At 35.9% G+C, this 14,826-nt stretch overlaps 2 protein-coding genes across 3 annotated transcripts; both read right to left on the bottom strand.

The window, feature by feature from the left end:
- Positions 1–2,631: 2,631 nt before the first annotated feature.
- On the bottom strand, positions 2,632–5,565 carry LOC126708966 (G-type lectin S-receptor-like serine/threonine-protein kinase At1g34300). Its single transcript, XM_050409009.1, has one exon. The coding sequence runs from the start codon at positions 5,377–5,379 to the stop codon at positions 2,863–2,865; it is 2,517 nt and encodes an 838-aa protein (XP_050264966.1). The 5' UTR covers positions 5,380–5,565; the 3' UTR covers positions 2,632–2,862.
- Positions 5,566–7,845: 2,280 nt separating this feature from the next.
- On the bottom strand, positions 7,846–13,685 carry LOC126708967 (uncharacterized). Of its 2 annotated transcripts, XM_050409010.1 has the most exons (10): positions 13,534–13,685; positions 13,200–13,259; positions 12,546–12,647; positions 12,100–12,176; positions 11,618–11,741; positions 10,946–11,010; positions 10,154–10,223; positions 8,969–9,044; positions 8,710–8,803; positions 7,846–8,236 (listed from the first exon to the last, which is right to left on the bottom strand). In XM_050409010.1, exons 1-10 carry the CDS (start codon positions 13,580–13,582, stop codon positions 8,117–8,119), a joined length of 837 nt encoding a protein of 278 aa, XP_050264967.1. In that variant the 5' UTR covers positions 13,583–13,685; the 3' UTR covers positions 7,846–8,116. The 2 variants fall into 2 exon arrangements, 1 of the variants encoding a protein (XP_050264967.1); XR_007649296.1 differs by lacking the exons at positions 7,846–8,236; positions 10,154–10,223 and having other exon boundaries at positions 8,709–8,803.
- Between the last annotated feature and the right edge of the window lie 1,141 nt (positions 13,686–14,826).

The following is a 14,826-nucleotide window of genomic DNA, read 5'->3' as shown; positions in this document are numbered from 1 at the left end:
CGAGTAACTAAATCACTAATAATCATTTAAAACTAAAACAAATCTCAATATCACAAATAATCAATCATAATATGTCAAAAAAAAAAAAAAAAAACTACAACAACTAATAAGTTTATATACCTAGGATTTGAAGGATATATTGGTAAAATGTCATTTAATTAAACGGGTCAAACAAGTTTCATGTGATGGACACTAACCCAACCCGTTTATTAAATGGGTCAGTCATGTCAATCCGAATATGACACGAGCCCATTAATCCTCAACCCATAACCTACTAAATTTGTGTCATGTCATGTCGTGTCGTGTCGAGTTCCCAGGTCTTGTCCAATTTTGCCACCCCTAGGTATCAAAGCTAGCCTGGTAATCCCTTGTGGACTCAGAGATGCTACCTCACAAAATGGGCCCTAATGAGGACGTTAAAGATTTATGTAGGGGAGATTGTGATGCCTCAATTTAATTGATTGTATGATGTGTGTGAGTGTGTGATGAGTCCCACATTAGGTATTTATTGGGTAGATCTGGATTTTACTAATAACTACAAGGAGCTTCAATTGTGACTAGTCATTTTGAAATATAGTGCAGATATGACTAGCGCTTTTCTTTGGGTCGTTACATATGGTATTAGAGCCGGCTCAATAAACCCATGTGGGCCCAAGACACTACCCAACAAAGTGAGCCCTAACGAGGACGTATAGTGCAGATGTGGCTAGCGCTTTTCCTTGGTTTGTTACATAATAACTATTACTTTTCAATTCAGAGTTACCTGCTGCACAATTCCCATATGTATAAGCCATAAGATAGAGGGGTCCAAAATTTGGTGGTGGGTTGAAAGACAAAATGTAAGTGCAAATCCAACCATTGTAATTGCTATTTGATTGAAACACTCCTGACAAGATGGGAAAACTTCGAGGCTCAGTTCAATGTTTCCAGATGAATCCATGGTGGGATTACTTAGAGAAACTGAATCCACAAGTAGTGAAGAGGACTGAAGAGTTTTTATGAGAGACTTCTCAAGTTCTGCATAGTAACTTGAGTTTCCCAAGTCAAAGGAAGCAAGACCTCTGAAGAATATTGTGCCCTTGTATGGATGCTAGATAACTACAAGAAATAAAGATGATAGATAAGGAGTACATTGTTTGCCAAGTTTTCCAACAAGTAATTAAACAGCTTGCACTTCTTCAACATAGTTAAAAAAGAAGAAGAAGAAGCAATGACCAGATAATTAAAGGTTACTACTTACAATAACGTAATGTTTCCTCCAGGCATTTGTGCAACATTACTTACGGAATTGTTTCGCAAATCTATAAGTTGCAATTGGTTGCTATTTGTGGTACTGATATTCAAGGTGCCACTGAAACGGTTGTTCCTTCGTTCCCTGTTCACACATGCCAGAGCAACCACCTGTTAATCGTCATTGTCATTTTGTGAGGATAATATGTAGGCTTTTTTGTGTTCAACTAGGTTACACATGTTTGTTCTGTTTGGATTCTCTTAACTCTCAATGACAATTGGTTGCTATTTTTGGCCAAGTTCATTCTCTCTTTTTTGGTTAATAATTCGATAGTTTCAACAATAGGAAAGAGGAGATTCAAAACTTGTTTTCCTAATAAATGAGAGCAAACTATACCACTAAAATACAAGGCTATACCATGTGTCATTCCTAAATTCTCCAAAAGCTAAGCTCAACGGTCCCTTCCCACCTTCTCACTCATCAACTCCTCTCAGTAATGCATGGCTCGACCCTTCAAATGGTCAACCTCAGTCACAAACACCAACACCCTCTCACACCCAAGTCCTTCAAGATCCTGGTTTCAGGCTAGGGTCATTTAACGCACCATTCTCTGGACATATGTATAGCCACAGTTTATCATCCTTGGTACCACAAAAAGGAATTCCCTGAAGTCAAGCCCTGTGATATTTATGACTGCCTTGCCCATGATGCCCTGAGTCCTTCACAAAATGTTATGCATGCTTAGAAATACATAGAAGAATAATGTTCCTGTCTTCTGATTTGTAAATTAGCGAGTTTTCTAAAGCCATGCATAACAATAAACACAAATGCGAATCAATCAGCAGCTAAACCCACCCCCCCCCTCTTCCAAAACGTCAAGACCAGAGAGAGGAAGTGTTAGTGGTTTTGTGTAAGGAATAGCAGTTCATTGTTGGATTGAGATAAGGTGCAATAACCCATGCAACTCCTTTTTACTGGTTGTAATTAAAAGTAAGGAATGGTACTTTTAACATCAGCCATTGGATCAAAGTGGTTTAAAAAGGAAAAAAAGTTAAAAGTTAGAAGTGGTAAAAAATGAAAAAAGTTGAAATTTTTTGTGAGGGATTTAGGGTATTGTGCGGTGCAATAGCTGCTAAATCTCAGAAATTAGTTAGCACTGATCAAAGTGGTTTAAAAAGTAAAAAAAGTAAAAAGTTAGAAGAGGTAAAAAATGAAAAAAGGTGAAATTTTTTGTGAGGGATTTAGGGTATTGTGCGGTGCAATAGCTGCTAAATCTCAGAAATTAGTTAGCACTGAACAAATTCTCGTCTTTCATGTATAACTATAAATCATCCCTTTCTCTCTTTCTTGTGTATGTGTTTGTTTCTCCAAAAAAAAAAAAAAAAAGGCGTACATTCTGCTTCATGAAGTGAGGTTCCCAACCAATTTTGCTACCTCCTTTGGGTTCCATCTTGACAAAAATATGTACTATGGTAATAACAATTTCTACAAGATATCATATCAATATCATTTATGGTATCAGGACCACAAAACCTGACCACTTTCAAGCTTGTCAGTGTCAAATCTGGATTAGAAAATCTAGAACCTCAAAACAATTTGTGAGGAGAAATATATTAACAGGCAATTAAAATCTAGTTTGGATCTGAATGTAGAAAGGATGATGAGGCCCTCTCCATATTCCTCCCAGAAGCATAAGGTGAAACTCCTGCCGCTTGGACTGATGAAGAGGAAGAGGGAGCTGGGGCTGAAGCTGCAATGGTGGAGTAAATGCTTACATTGCTGTTCACATTTATGCTGGTTCCAATAACAGACCCATCACTCACACCTGTAGGTACAGGTGGCTTCTCAATCTCTATAATTCCTTCTAACATCTGGACCACTTTTCCCATCATTGGTCTGTGTGATGGTTGCTCCTGGATGCACCAAAAACTTACTTGAATTGCCCTCACCACTTGCTCCATATCTACGTCTTGGTTAGCCAGTCTTCTGTCAAGGATTCCCTTGACATTACCCTTGTCAAACTCTTCAAATGCCCACGAAGAGAATTTTTTCCGATTGGTTTCTGCAGAAACTTCGAAATTCCTTCTCCCACTCACTATCTCCAACAGAACCATACCGTAACTATAAACATCAGATTTTGAAGTTATTGGAAGATTTGCCAGCCATTCTGGTGCCAAATATCCTCTAGTACCTCTGACACTTGTCAAGGTTCTGTACCTATGGTCCCTTGGATTAATCAGCTTGGCAAGACCAAAATCTGAGACTTTGGCAGTATAATTCTCATCCAAGAGAATGTTTTCAGGCTTTATATCACAGTGGACAATGCAGTCTCGACACTCCTCATGAAGGTATGTGATCCCTCTTGCAGTGCCAAGGGCAATATTGAACCGGTACTCCCAATTCAACAATCGTTCTGACTGACCTTCAGTAATGAAAAGGAAATTATCAAGAGACCCATTTTTCATGAACTCATAAATTAAAAGTCTATGACGCCCTTCAGAGCAAAATCCAATCAATCTCACTAGATTCAAATGATGGGTGCTACTTATAGTTGCAACCTCCATTCTAAACTGTTTCTCCCCCTGCTCAATTCCCTCAAGTTGCTTGACAGCAACGACTGTTTTATTGGCAAGAATCCCTCTGTACACAGCACCAAATCCTCCAATTCCAAGCTTTTCCTTGAATCCCTTGGTTGAGCGCTGAAGCTCCTTATAAGTGAACTGCACAGGAGCACCAGAAGCATACTCAAGAAGAGCATATTGAGCTGCCAATGTCCCAAACTTGGGGCTATTTCTACAACACCACCACCATAAACTACCCTCTAAGGCAATCAACCCGAAAACAGTACATATAACCAAAAGAGGTACAACCCATGCTTGAATCCTCCCACCGCTGCTCTTCCCACCAACCCCAGAAGCTGATGGATTCAAAACCACAGGTGAGCAAACCTTGACATAAGAACTGCTAGGCAGCCCAGGACTCTGATAGCCACTCATAAAACCCGGTGTCTTAATATAACACAACCCCGTCCCATCTGACAACGAAGTTGAGGCATCACAAGTAGAACTCACAAGGCAATTGGATCTACAAGCCGATATCCCAATAAAAAACACCTCAGAGCTAATCTCTGGAGGGTATGTTAAGAATTGTGTATGCGCCAAATCCAACATAGTAGCACTCCCAGCACAATCTTTAGTCTCCTCCTTCCTCTTACACCCTTTCCTACTATCGTTAGGATCTATAGGCTCGAAATTTAGAGATGGGCACCCGCAAATAGGATCGGTCTCATTATAACTACAAATTCCCATATCCCCACAGTATCCAAAAACTTGACATTGGTCCTCCATAGCTGCCCATCTAATAGTTTGAGTCCCACTCCCTTTACTAGAGCTATAAATCCTCAAATTCCCATCATTATCCAACCTCAAAAACCTTAATACATCACTCCCTTCAGCATAATCACTACTATAAGCTAAAATAGCCCCAGTAGACAAAATCTGATCAGAAATAGACAAAATCCCAACAGATTGCAATCCTAATATAGGTGAACTAGCATTGTAGGAAGAGTTCAAGCCTTGGTTGTAGTAAAAAATAGTATTATTCCAACGGAGAGTGAGATTACCAGTAGTAAGAAGACGAAAGGAGTAAATCCCAGATTGGAGAACCATAGCAGAAGTGAAATTCTGAGAAGGTACAATGGTGTCAGTGGGGTTGTCAAAGGAGGACCAGGCAGTGGAGGTGGAGTTGGAGAGGACGAGGTTGCCGGATTCGAGAAGAGAGGCGGAGGAGACAGAGAGAGAGGCGGTGTTGGAGTCCCAGACGGTGTGGGAAGAGCCGTTGAGGAGGCGGAGAGTGCCGGAAGAGAGGAAGCGGAGGGAGGCGGAGGAGTCAACTGGGGTGGTGCCGGCAGTCCAGACGGGGACGCCGCCGGCGTAGAAGATGGCGGCGATGAAGGAGTTGGTAGAGTTGATGGGGAGGAAGCCGAGAGAGAAGGTGGAGTTTGGAGAGGACCATGTCTGGCTTGGGTTGGAAGCGTAGAGAGTTGAGCCTGGTAAGATTGTGGCTGCTGAGATTGATACTGATAATTGTGAAATGATAGTTGTAGTAGCAAGAAGAAGAAGAAGAAGATGATGGGTATGGCGAATCATGGTGGTTTTTTGGGTTTGTTGTTTCAATTTTTCTGAGGATTTAAAGTGGGTGTCCGTGTTTCACTAGTCTCTTTGCGTGCATGTACGAGAAGACAAAAGAGACACGAACACTTTTTGGAAGAGGAGAGAGAGAGAGTTGGAAGTTTGAGCAAGTCAGATGAGAAATTATTAGTGCCACCAGTACCGCTGAAGTGGTCTCCCATCTTCCCCCACTAATATACCATTATTTTGCTTTTTATGAAGTTAATCACACTTAGATAAGTGATATCATTTTCATGATTGAAAGGATCATTTCGGCCATCCTACCGGGACCTAGTCATTTCTCCAGTCAGACAAAGGTTTTTAAATTTTCACATGATGAGATAGTGCCACTGTGCCAGATTGACTATCAATATTTTTTAAACAAAAATTATATTTGGTTCTAAAGATAGAAATACTGAAATAATAATAAATAAAAGTCTTAATTGAAGCAAAAAAACTAAACCCAAATTGTTGTTACACTTGTTGAAATTGAACTAGCATACCATTTCAGTCTAATTTGGTTTATTTTGGTCCATTCGGTTCATTTCGGATCTTTCAATTTATTTTAATCCACTTCAATGATGCATTGAAATGAGATATTTGTGTAAGAAGATGAGCCATTTTATTGACCATTATGTTGCATTCTTCGCATAATGTTAATGGATTCTTAATAAAATTACATTTTTCTTATGCTATTAAAATTTTGTATATATATATATATATATATATTTTAATATAAGTGATAGATTTACTTATGTATGCTTCATTTTTAGATCATTTAAGACTTAAATATAATAAATAGTTTGTAACGAGTATTAGAAACAAATTCCTATCATACATTATATTTTTATAAAATATCTTGTCTTATATATTAATATAATGTAAAATGTATTATTTTTCCTTAAAAAAACTTACAAAATTAGAAAATAATCACATCATTTAAAAAAAAAATTGGACTAACACTTATTACGACTTTCATTTTTCACTTAACAAAAAAACAAATCGTCAATTTTTTCCGCCCATTGCACACGGCCGTGACTGGTTATTATTTTTCATAAAAATGAATTAGTTATAAAATTTGGAAACACCTATTGAATCCACGGATACAATTTGGTTTTAAATTGTAATAATTTCAACATGTTGACTTATGAATTTACTTAACTTCTACTTGAGATGTATAAAGATTGAAGTATTCAACACACAGAAATTCTCAATTAACCACTTCTGCACGTCAAAAGACTCAAAACCTGACTCCAGCTAAATCCACGGTTACTATTTGGTTTTAAATTGTAATAATTTCAAAATGTTGACAAATGAGTATACTTAACTTCTGCTTGAGATGTATAAAGATTGAAGCATTCAACACAAAGAAATTCTCAATTAACCACTTCTGCACGTCAAAAGACTCAAAACTTGACTCCAGCAGTACACGTTGAGATCATGAGATGATGCAATCATGCGGTTGATTTTTTCTTTTTAAACAAAACTACACCGCCTTAGAGGTTGGATCAGTACATAGTCTGATATAATCAAGACTAGAGAGGTCATATAACAAAAGAAGAAACAACTCCACAGGTAGTGTCCAAAATGACAGTAAGTGGACTGCCATCTTTGCTAGCATAGCTTCGAAAGTTAAGGACTCAATTTTTATCTACAGAATTTACAATTTCCCCCGTTATTACAATTCCATAGGACAAATTAATTCCTAAAACTTGATTTTGACATGTGGTTGCTGGCTGCCCCAAAGCTCTCTTTAAAATATATCCAAACAAAGCTAAACTCTGATGAGGCGTCACAGGGGAATCCGGGAAGTGCTGGTGGGGGCGGTCTCATCCGTGACCATGATGGGAAGTGGGTTAAGGGTTACATGAGAAATATTGGGCTGGCTACAAGTGTGACTGCTGAATTTTGGGCCTTGAGGGATGGGCTGATGCTTGCAGTCCAACTTAGTATTAACCATCTGCATATTGAATTAGATGCCCAAGTTGTTGTAAATCTTGTGCAGTCTAAGAAAGATATTAATAACTCATGTGCTGCTCTACTCAATGACTGAAGGTACCTCCTGAAGCAAATCCAGCATGTCAAGATCACCCATGTATTTAGAGAGGCGAATAGATGCGCCGATAACCTTGCTAGAGCTGGCTGCTCCTTCTCTGGAAATTTTGTTGTACTTAATGCACCGCCTAGTGATGACTTTTGTAATATTTTAAATGCGGATGCTAATGGTTTGTATACTCTAAGGCTTTCAGCCAGAACATCGCCGTTTATGGCTAGTTAATGTTATTGCAGTTCCTCTTTAACCAAAAAAAAAAAAAAAAAAAAAAATCCAAACAAGGTCAATACTCTCATTCCCTTCCCTCTACTCTACTTCCCTCTCCTCCCCATTTATCTAAATACACTTTAAGAGATCCTAAACCAAACAGTACATTTTGAGTGACTCAATGCTTTACCTTAAGTTAACCATTTCTTCAATTTTGAATATGCCAAAATCAGGTCTCACTAGTCACAAAGTTAAATTAAGCAATCTTACAATGTAAGAGTAGATATTGATCTAGACATGATAAAAAATATTCAACAAAAATACAGCCTACTGATTAAACTACAAAGTAGCATGGAAGTCAATGCCAATGCACCAAGCATGAAAATGAGTTTGGACAGTTTGACCATAATGCAGGAATTTCAGGACCAACATCTCCTGTGTTTTGCTTAAAGGGGTTCAGTTTCTCCTTCTTGACGCCCTGGAAAACATTTCTTTGATGTTCTTTGATTCTGTCTCCACTTTTGCCTTTTTAGCTTGCTTTCCAGTTCTTGTACTCCTTTTGTCGCTCCCTTTTCCCTGATAAATAGTGCAGTATAAAGAGTATTTATAATGTAAAATTATTTAACAGCAAAAGCCTGTATAGTCATTTGTAGAACATATTTGCAGATAAATTTAGTTAAGGGCAATGTATGTCCGAAGTTAAAACAGATCAAATGTCATAGGTTAAAATAGAAAATGGCCCAAAGTGAATATATGGTTTAAAAGCATTGGAAAAATATTCAAATATCCTTCCCACAGAGACTTCAATTTTTTTTTAAAAATTTCGGGGGTTTTTTGGGAGTGGCTGGGCTACACAACAGGGGTAGCTCTCTCCTCGACCTATACCCACAGCCTATGTGAAGACTTGAACCAAGGTCTAACACAACATTAATGACTTTACCAGCACCAAGATTTTATAACAATCCACATATGACCAGCAGGGAAGCAGACATATCACAACTTGAAATTGATTTACATAGCAAAGTGGCTTTAACTCTGAAAGTTCATACCTGTAAGACACTCTGAGACCCTGGGTTGCTTTCTGTAACAGCTGAAAGGATTTCACCATCTGGTGCTTTTCTATTTGCCTCTGCTAAATCTAACCTGCAAACACATTCGGTAAACTGGACTTGGTTAAAGCATCTTCAAAGAATACACTCAAATCATAAAAAGTTGTGTGCTTGCATTACTTCCTAAATTCATACAAAAACAAGATTAGATGTAATAGTGTGTCAATGCGTTGAAGAGGAAAGGTTAGGGAGGGAATACTTTAGATGGTTACACAGAAGCTTCAGCCAAGGCTCATCCTTCATGTACTCCCCCAAGATTGAAACTGCATCAGCTACTGCACTAGTAACAAGGGAATTAATGAAGAGAAACTGTAATTTCATGCCAAACCAAAGCAAGCACTCCCTCCCCTTTTTTTCTAGAATGGGCAATGTTAAATAACCAGTTAGAATACTCCTATGGTTTGTTTGACAATCAGATTACGTGGTATAAAAAGAAAATTAACTAATTGACATTTGTTCAACCGATGCCATCATTCTTCAACCTTTTATATATAGAAGGGGTTTAAGAACATTATAAAAGTTTTTGGAAACATCAGTAACACAGGTGATGACTCACACAGAAGACAGGACTACATTTGGACCAATCACTAATGCAAAAGCACTTCCAACTCAGTCGGTTCTACTGAGATCCAACTAACCAAGTCTTTTATTCAGCACAATAAATAAATAAAGAAGTCTTGTATTTGCAGGTGTCAGGCGAGTGTAATCGTTTCCCGCATCTCATGGACTTCCCAATACTAAATTTTATGGATTGTCTTCATTACTCATGAGGTATGAAGATATTCTAACTCATGTTTGTGGTAGTCATCTGAAAAACATAGATCTAGTTCCCTGCAAGGACTACAGGGAATTCAGTCCTAGAATTTATTTTTTGATTAACACTACAAGTCCTTGGACCGACCATGTAAATTTTCTTTTTTTCTTGCTAAAAAGCCTAAAATACAAGGCCATTCATACGGTGTTAATTGTGACTTCTAAAGCATCATGAAATATTTATTAACAATCAATTCATTATTTAATTGTAAAGGCCTCTGCCATGGGTAACCCAAAGCATCCCTAATGGTTAAGTAGACTAGTCCTACTGCCTTCTTTTATAACACATTTTCCTTTTGACTTTCAGAATACAGGCCTATAACTTTGATGAAAATAGTTTTTCTATAGTGGGATAACATTGAGTTCTACAGGCAGAGAGTTAGCGCTCATGCATGCTACCATGCCCGCAGTTTTCAATGCTACAAAGTCTTGTCATATTAAGCATAACATAGATTCATCATTCTGTTCATCTCTAAATTAAATATCCTGATGAAAAATTCCATAAGTCCTATATAATAATAGATAGCAGATTCATGATATGAACAAGGTAACTTTTTTACTAAAATTATACATGTCTCTTTCTCTTGCCGTGCAGCATAGTTTTTGTCCAATACAGAAAGAGTCTTTTTTAGCTCACATACCTGCAATTACAAAATACATATAACATTACCAAAAAATCCTTAAAAGTATCACCATATTAAATGGATACAAGATATTTAATAGCTTTCAGTCATAACTGCAAGGGTTTGAAGGTGAGGAGATAAAAGGCCACAAACATTGGCTAAGAAATGACAAGAATTTTTCCCTAACAAAGACGTAATCACAACCACTAATTAAGAATCTAATTGTTCTAAATCTGTCCTACAGCAGTAACATGCCTATTTAAAAAGTTACATGACTCATTAGTAGTCCTGAGAATAATTAAAAAGTCAAATGACTTGTAACATAAAAACTTAAAAGATTAACATAAGAAAAATATAGGTTTTAAGACATTAAAAAAAAAAAAAAAAAAAAAAAAAAAAAAAAAAAAACAGCTAAAAGGAGCCAAGATTGGTCACTAAAGCTAAATTATGGGTGTCTAGGCTTCCTTTTAGTGTCCCTCTTTGGATCCTCATATTTGTGAAAAGTATTGTTCAAAACTCAATGCATCATCATGCAACAAGTAGGGCTCTAATGCAGATATGATCATATAGTGTAAGGCTGACAGAAAGGTCAGATTTATTGATCTAAGACGTTTGGATGTTAGATTAGGGTTAATGAGGTCTCTTACCCAAATGCTTATAAAAAATAAACAGAAGGTAGGCTCTTCCAGTTTGGCACATCCTCATAGACTAAAATTTAGTTTAAGAAGATGAAAACGGACCTTGTGGTATAACCAAGCTAGAACCTTTGAGTCATCAAGCCTAAAAAATTTTGATGATCCAATTTCTGCACATACACAGAGAGGGAGAGAAGCATTATTCAAACTATATCCAGTAAAAAAAAAAAATGAAATAGTGTTTATTTACTCATAAAGTATTATTAAAAAATTTGTATTGAAATACAGTTATATAAGAGTTTATCAGACATTAGATGGTATCAGGACAGCAGATAATAAGTTACAACTGATAAATGAAAACTGTAGATGAGATGAGCATCTTGGGGGTGGGACCTATGTTTAGCCTCTAAAGATTCACAATGTTCAATATTATTTAAATCTCACCACTCAGGACAGATATCTTGTCTCATTCCAGGAACAGATAGCATGGTCAGGTTTCGATTTGTCAATTGATTGCATATCAAAACTGTGGTAATTTAAGTCTGGTCCCAACCACGTAAATTCAAGCCACAACTACAAAAGACATTTACTTTCAGATTGGGAACTCCTTATTTCTGTAATCTCATATCAGCACATAACCCCCCACACCAACCCCCCCCCCCCACCACCCCAAAAAAAAAACATTTTAAGGAATGTATTCTAGCAAGCCTCTAACTATGATTTGCATTTAGAAAAGTTACTTATGAAAAAAAAAAAATAGTGCATGTGGCAGGCCACCTTTGACATCACAAAGTACTTGCATAGAATTCTCTGCAATAGATAATAAATGTTGATATCCAGGATAGCCGCTAATGAAAACTATCTCATCCAATTGCCTGAACTTCCCTGGATCATCTCCCTTCTGCATTGATTTCAAAGGAATATTGCTTCCAATAAGGTTAAAAGAAATCTAACTAATTAAAACAAAAAAATTGGCATTCAATAGCCGATACAAAACCTAGAAGATATTAAACTGTGACAAATCAGAACTAGGAAAAAATAAACACATATAGATCTAATAGCTAGGAACAAGTCTAAGGACAGGATCTTTCTCTAGGAAACAGGGAGTATAAATAGTTAAAGCAGTGAGGTATCAAAGACATAATCTAAATGGTATATCATGATTGAAAGTAAATAGATATTTTTGGAATAATTAAAGTGCGAAAAATCAGAACAGGATATTTGTCTTTGATCTAAAACATTTTAAATTTTAATTGTACCTTCATTCTAGCTTCCTCAAAAATGGGCAGAAAAATAAAAACAGGATCAACTGGAGTTGCGGTATATAGGCTGCCATCTGTATTGGAAAAAAAGAGCTACATATAGTAAGAATTGCTGGAAAGACAAAAAAATAGAATTCAAAATCAAACAGAGTCATCAGAAGTTTCAAGGTGATCCAGGACAAAACAGAAAAATCCACTACAACGGCTCATGAACCACATTAAAGAACTCGATAATGATAACAGAACTAGCACAAAAAAGAGAAAGAAAGCAAAATAATTTATTTAATGTAAATGATGAAGTGTAACAATAGAGAAATGAAATATAATGGTAGGTTGCAATTATTTCTCACGACATGTACTTGATGGTGATACATATATCCACTCCAAATTAAAATTTCCTACAAGCAAATTTAGAACTGTAATCATACAAATCTAGCATCTACCTTCACAAACATAATCCCCCACAAACCAAGATCCATAGGATTGCTTAAACCAGTGAAGCTCTTGAAGCAGCCCATTGACTAGGAGATAGCAAGCTGTGTTTCCTGTCAAATTAGTGAAAAGATTTAAAAGTTTGAACATCTTAGCTTATAAATGAGAAATGTTAACAACTTCTGAATATATTTAATTGGAAAATGTCACTGTAGAAATGACCTAACCAAATAGAGTGTTAGTCTATTTATCTTGTCTTTCCCCCAACAATCTCCAACTCCTCAAGGATGATGTTACACAACGAAATCTTCAATTCAAGAGTTCTTTTAAAAAGAAAATATATCTTAAAAATTCAAGATAAGGGGAAAAAAAACCAAGGAGAGATTTTTTTTTTTTTTTTTTTGATGATGTAGGAGAACTTCACTCAGATTAACAGTACAACATCACTGTTAATCAAACCCCACCCGCCAGAATCAGTTACTGGGTAATCCAGGTGCTTTTCTAAGCGGTTTATAGGAGGCAAGGAGATAAAGTTTTAAAAAACAAAACAAAACTCATAATGCATATCAATAATATCTAATACAAATAGGGAGTAGAATATAATAAAAAATTAGTTAACTAAAAAACTGATAATAAGAGCAGGGAGAGAAACTTGTTGCACATACCTGATTTCGGATGGCGAAGTGATAGCATTTGTCCAATACCATTTCCTGTTTCCCCTGGGACTAAAATTTTTACAGCCAAAAACATCAGTCCTTAGCAAAAATATATATATCACAAAAATCACCCATTGATTGTTATGACTGCATTATTGACTATGATGCTGTGAGCACTTCATAAATGAAATACATAATAAACTAAAGAGTTCTCTTAAAAGCTAAACGTAACAGTAGGAAACACAAATGCGAATCAGTCCCCAACCACAGACCAGAGTGAGAGAGAGACATATAAGAAGAAGAAGAAGAAGAAGAAAATGAAAGGGAATGCAGTGGTAATTACCAGGAGCAATAAGAAGACGAGTTTCATCAACTCCTTCCCACCAAGCCATGGAAATTTCAGCAAAAGCTTTTCAACCCTAGCTCAGCTGTGCAGAGAAAAGCAAACACAACAAAACGAATACAACAACAACTACATGTCGTTTTTTAATCGGGTTTGAAGTCGAGTACCGCGCCTTTTTTTTTTTTTTTTTTTTTTTTTTTTTTTTTTTTTTTTTTTTTTTATGGAACATAGGAACTACCGTGTAATTTTTATTTTTATTTAATCCAAATAATATTTTGTTACTTACCTTTTACATTTTACCCTAACAAAGAAAATAAAAAATTGAATTGAAGATTTTTAAGCCAAAAAGAAACGAATTTTTTTATTTAAAAAAAAAAAAACCTTCAAAAGTAATTGTCATTTTAATTCAATCCAAACACAACCAAATAAAGAAAAATTGGCTAGAAAATGAACCAAATACACAATCAATGGAACTCAAATGCATTTTATTTTCTTTCATTTTCTAGCCAATTTGTCTCTATATTTTTGTCATAGTTAATTTAGTCATTGTTATTTTATTTTGTAGTTAATTTGGCTTCTACTATCAATTCACTAACAAAAAACACCTATATAACCAACGGTTTGTGTGATTGGCATACTTAAAACCTACAAGGCTTATAAAATAATATTAAAAAAATATAACTAACATTAAAAAACGTCACCTCATCATCATTTAATAAATAGAAAAGTCCACATCCAAAAATTAAAAAACAACAAAAACAAAAAATTGAACCCATGATTTTTAGGCCAAAAAGAAATGAATTTTTTTATTATTAAAAAAAAAAAAAAAAAAACCTCAAAAGTCTGTCATTTTCTTTCGATCCAAACACACCTAAACAAAGAAAAATCGGCTGGAAAATGAACCAAATACACAATCAATGGAACTCAAATACATTTCATTTTCTTTCATTTTCCAACCAATTTCATGTCAAATTAGTGAAAAAAATTTATAGTTTTACAAGCCATTGTAAATTCCTTGGTTCTTTCATTTTAAACGACTGGTTTTCTCATTATCACATTCAAAATCTAATCCAACAGTCTCCTAACTTGGATCGCATAAAAATCAAATCTTGTGATAAATGTCTAGTTATAGATGATTGACATTGGACAATAAATAGCCCATGCACTGCTTTTAGGCCTTAGACTGTGTAGTTCATCATAGCCATAACAGACTCTTTTGCTTAACGACTTCAACTTAAGTCACTCACAACATTTACATTCAGCAATCATCAGCATAGCCAAAAATACACAGCA

This window comes from Quercus robur, chromosome 12, assembly GCF_932294415.1.
Source record: "Quercus robur chromosome 12, dhQueRobu3.1, whole genome shotgun sequence".
In the NCBI taxonomy this organism is placed as follows: domain Eukaryota; kingdom Viridiplantae; phylum Streptophyta; class Magnoliopsida; order Fagales; family Fagaceae; genus Quercus; species Quercus robur.
Note: the sequence above shows the minus strand (reverse complement) of the source record. Positions and strands in the feature narration are given on the sequence as shown.

Excerpts from the sequence above, each read along its gene's own strand:
- LOC126708966 (XM_050409009.1), bottom strand. The coding sequence starts at position 5,379 with ATGATTCGCCATACCCATCATCTTCTTCTTCTTCTTCTTGCTACTACA.
- LOC126708967 (XM_050409010.1), bottom strand. The coding sequence starts at position 13,582 with ATGGCTTGGTGGGAAGGAGTTGATGAAACTCGTCTTCTTATTGCTCCT. Across the intron at positions 11,742-12,099 it reads TTGAGGAAGCTAGAATGAAG|AAGGGAGATGATCCAGGGAA; the intron begins GTACAATTAAAA and ends AAATCAATGCAG. Across the intron at positions 11,011-11,617 it reads AGTACTTTGTGATGTCAAAG|AAATTGGATCATCAAAATTT; the intron begins GTGGCCTGCCAC and ends GTGTATGTGCAG.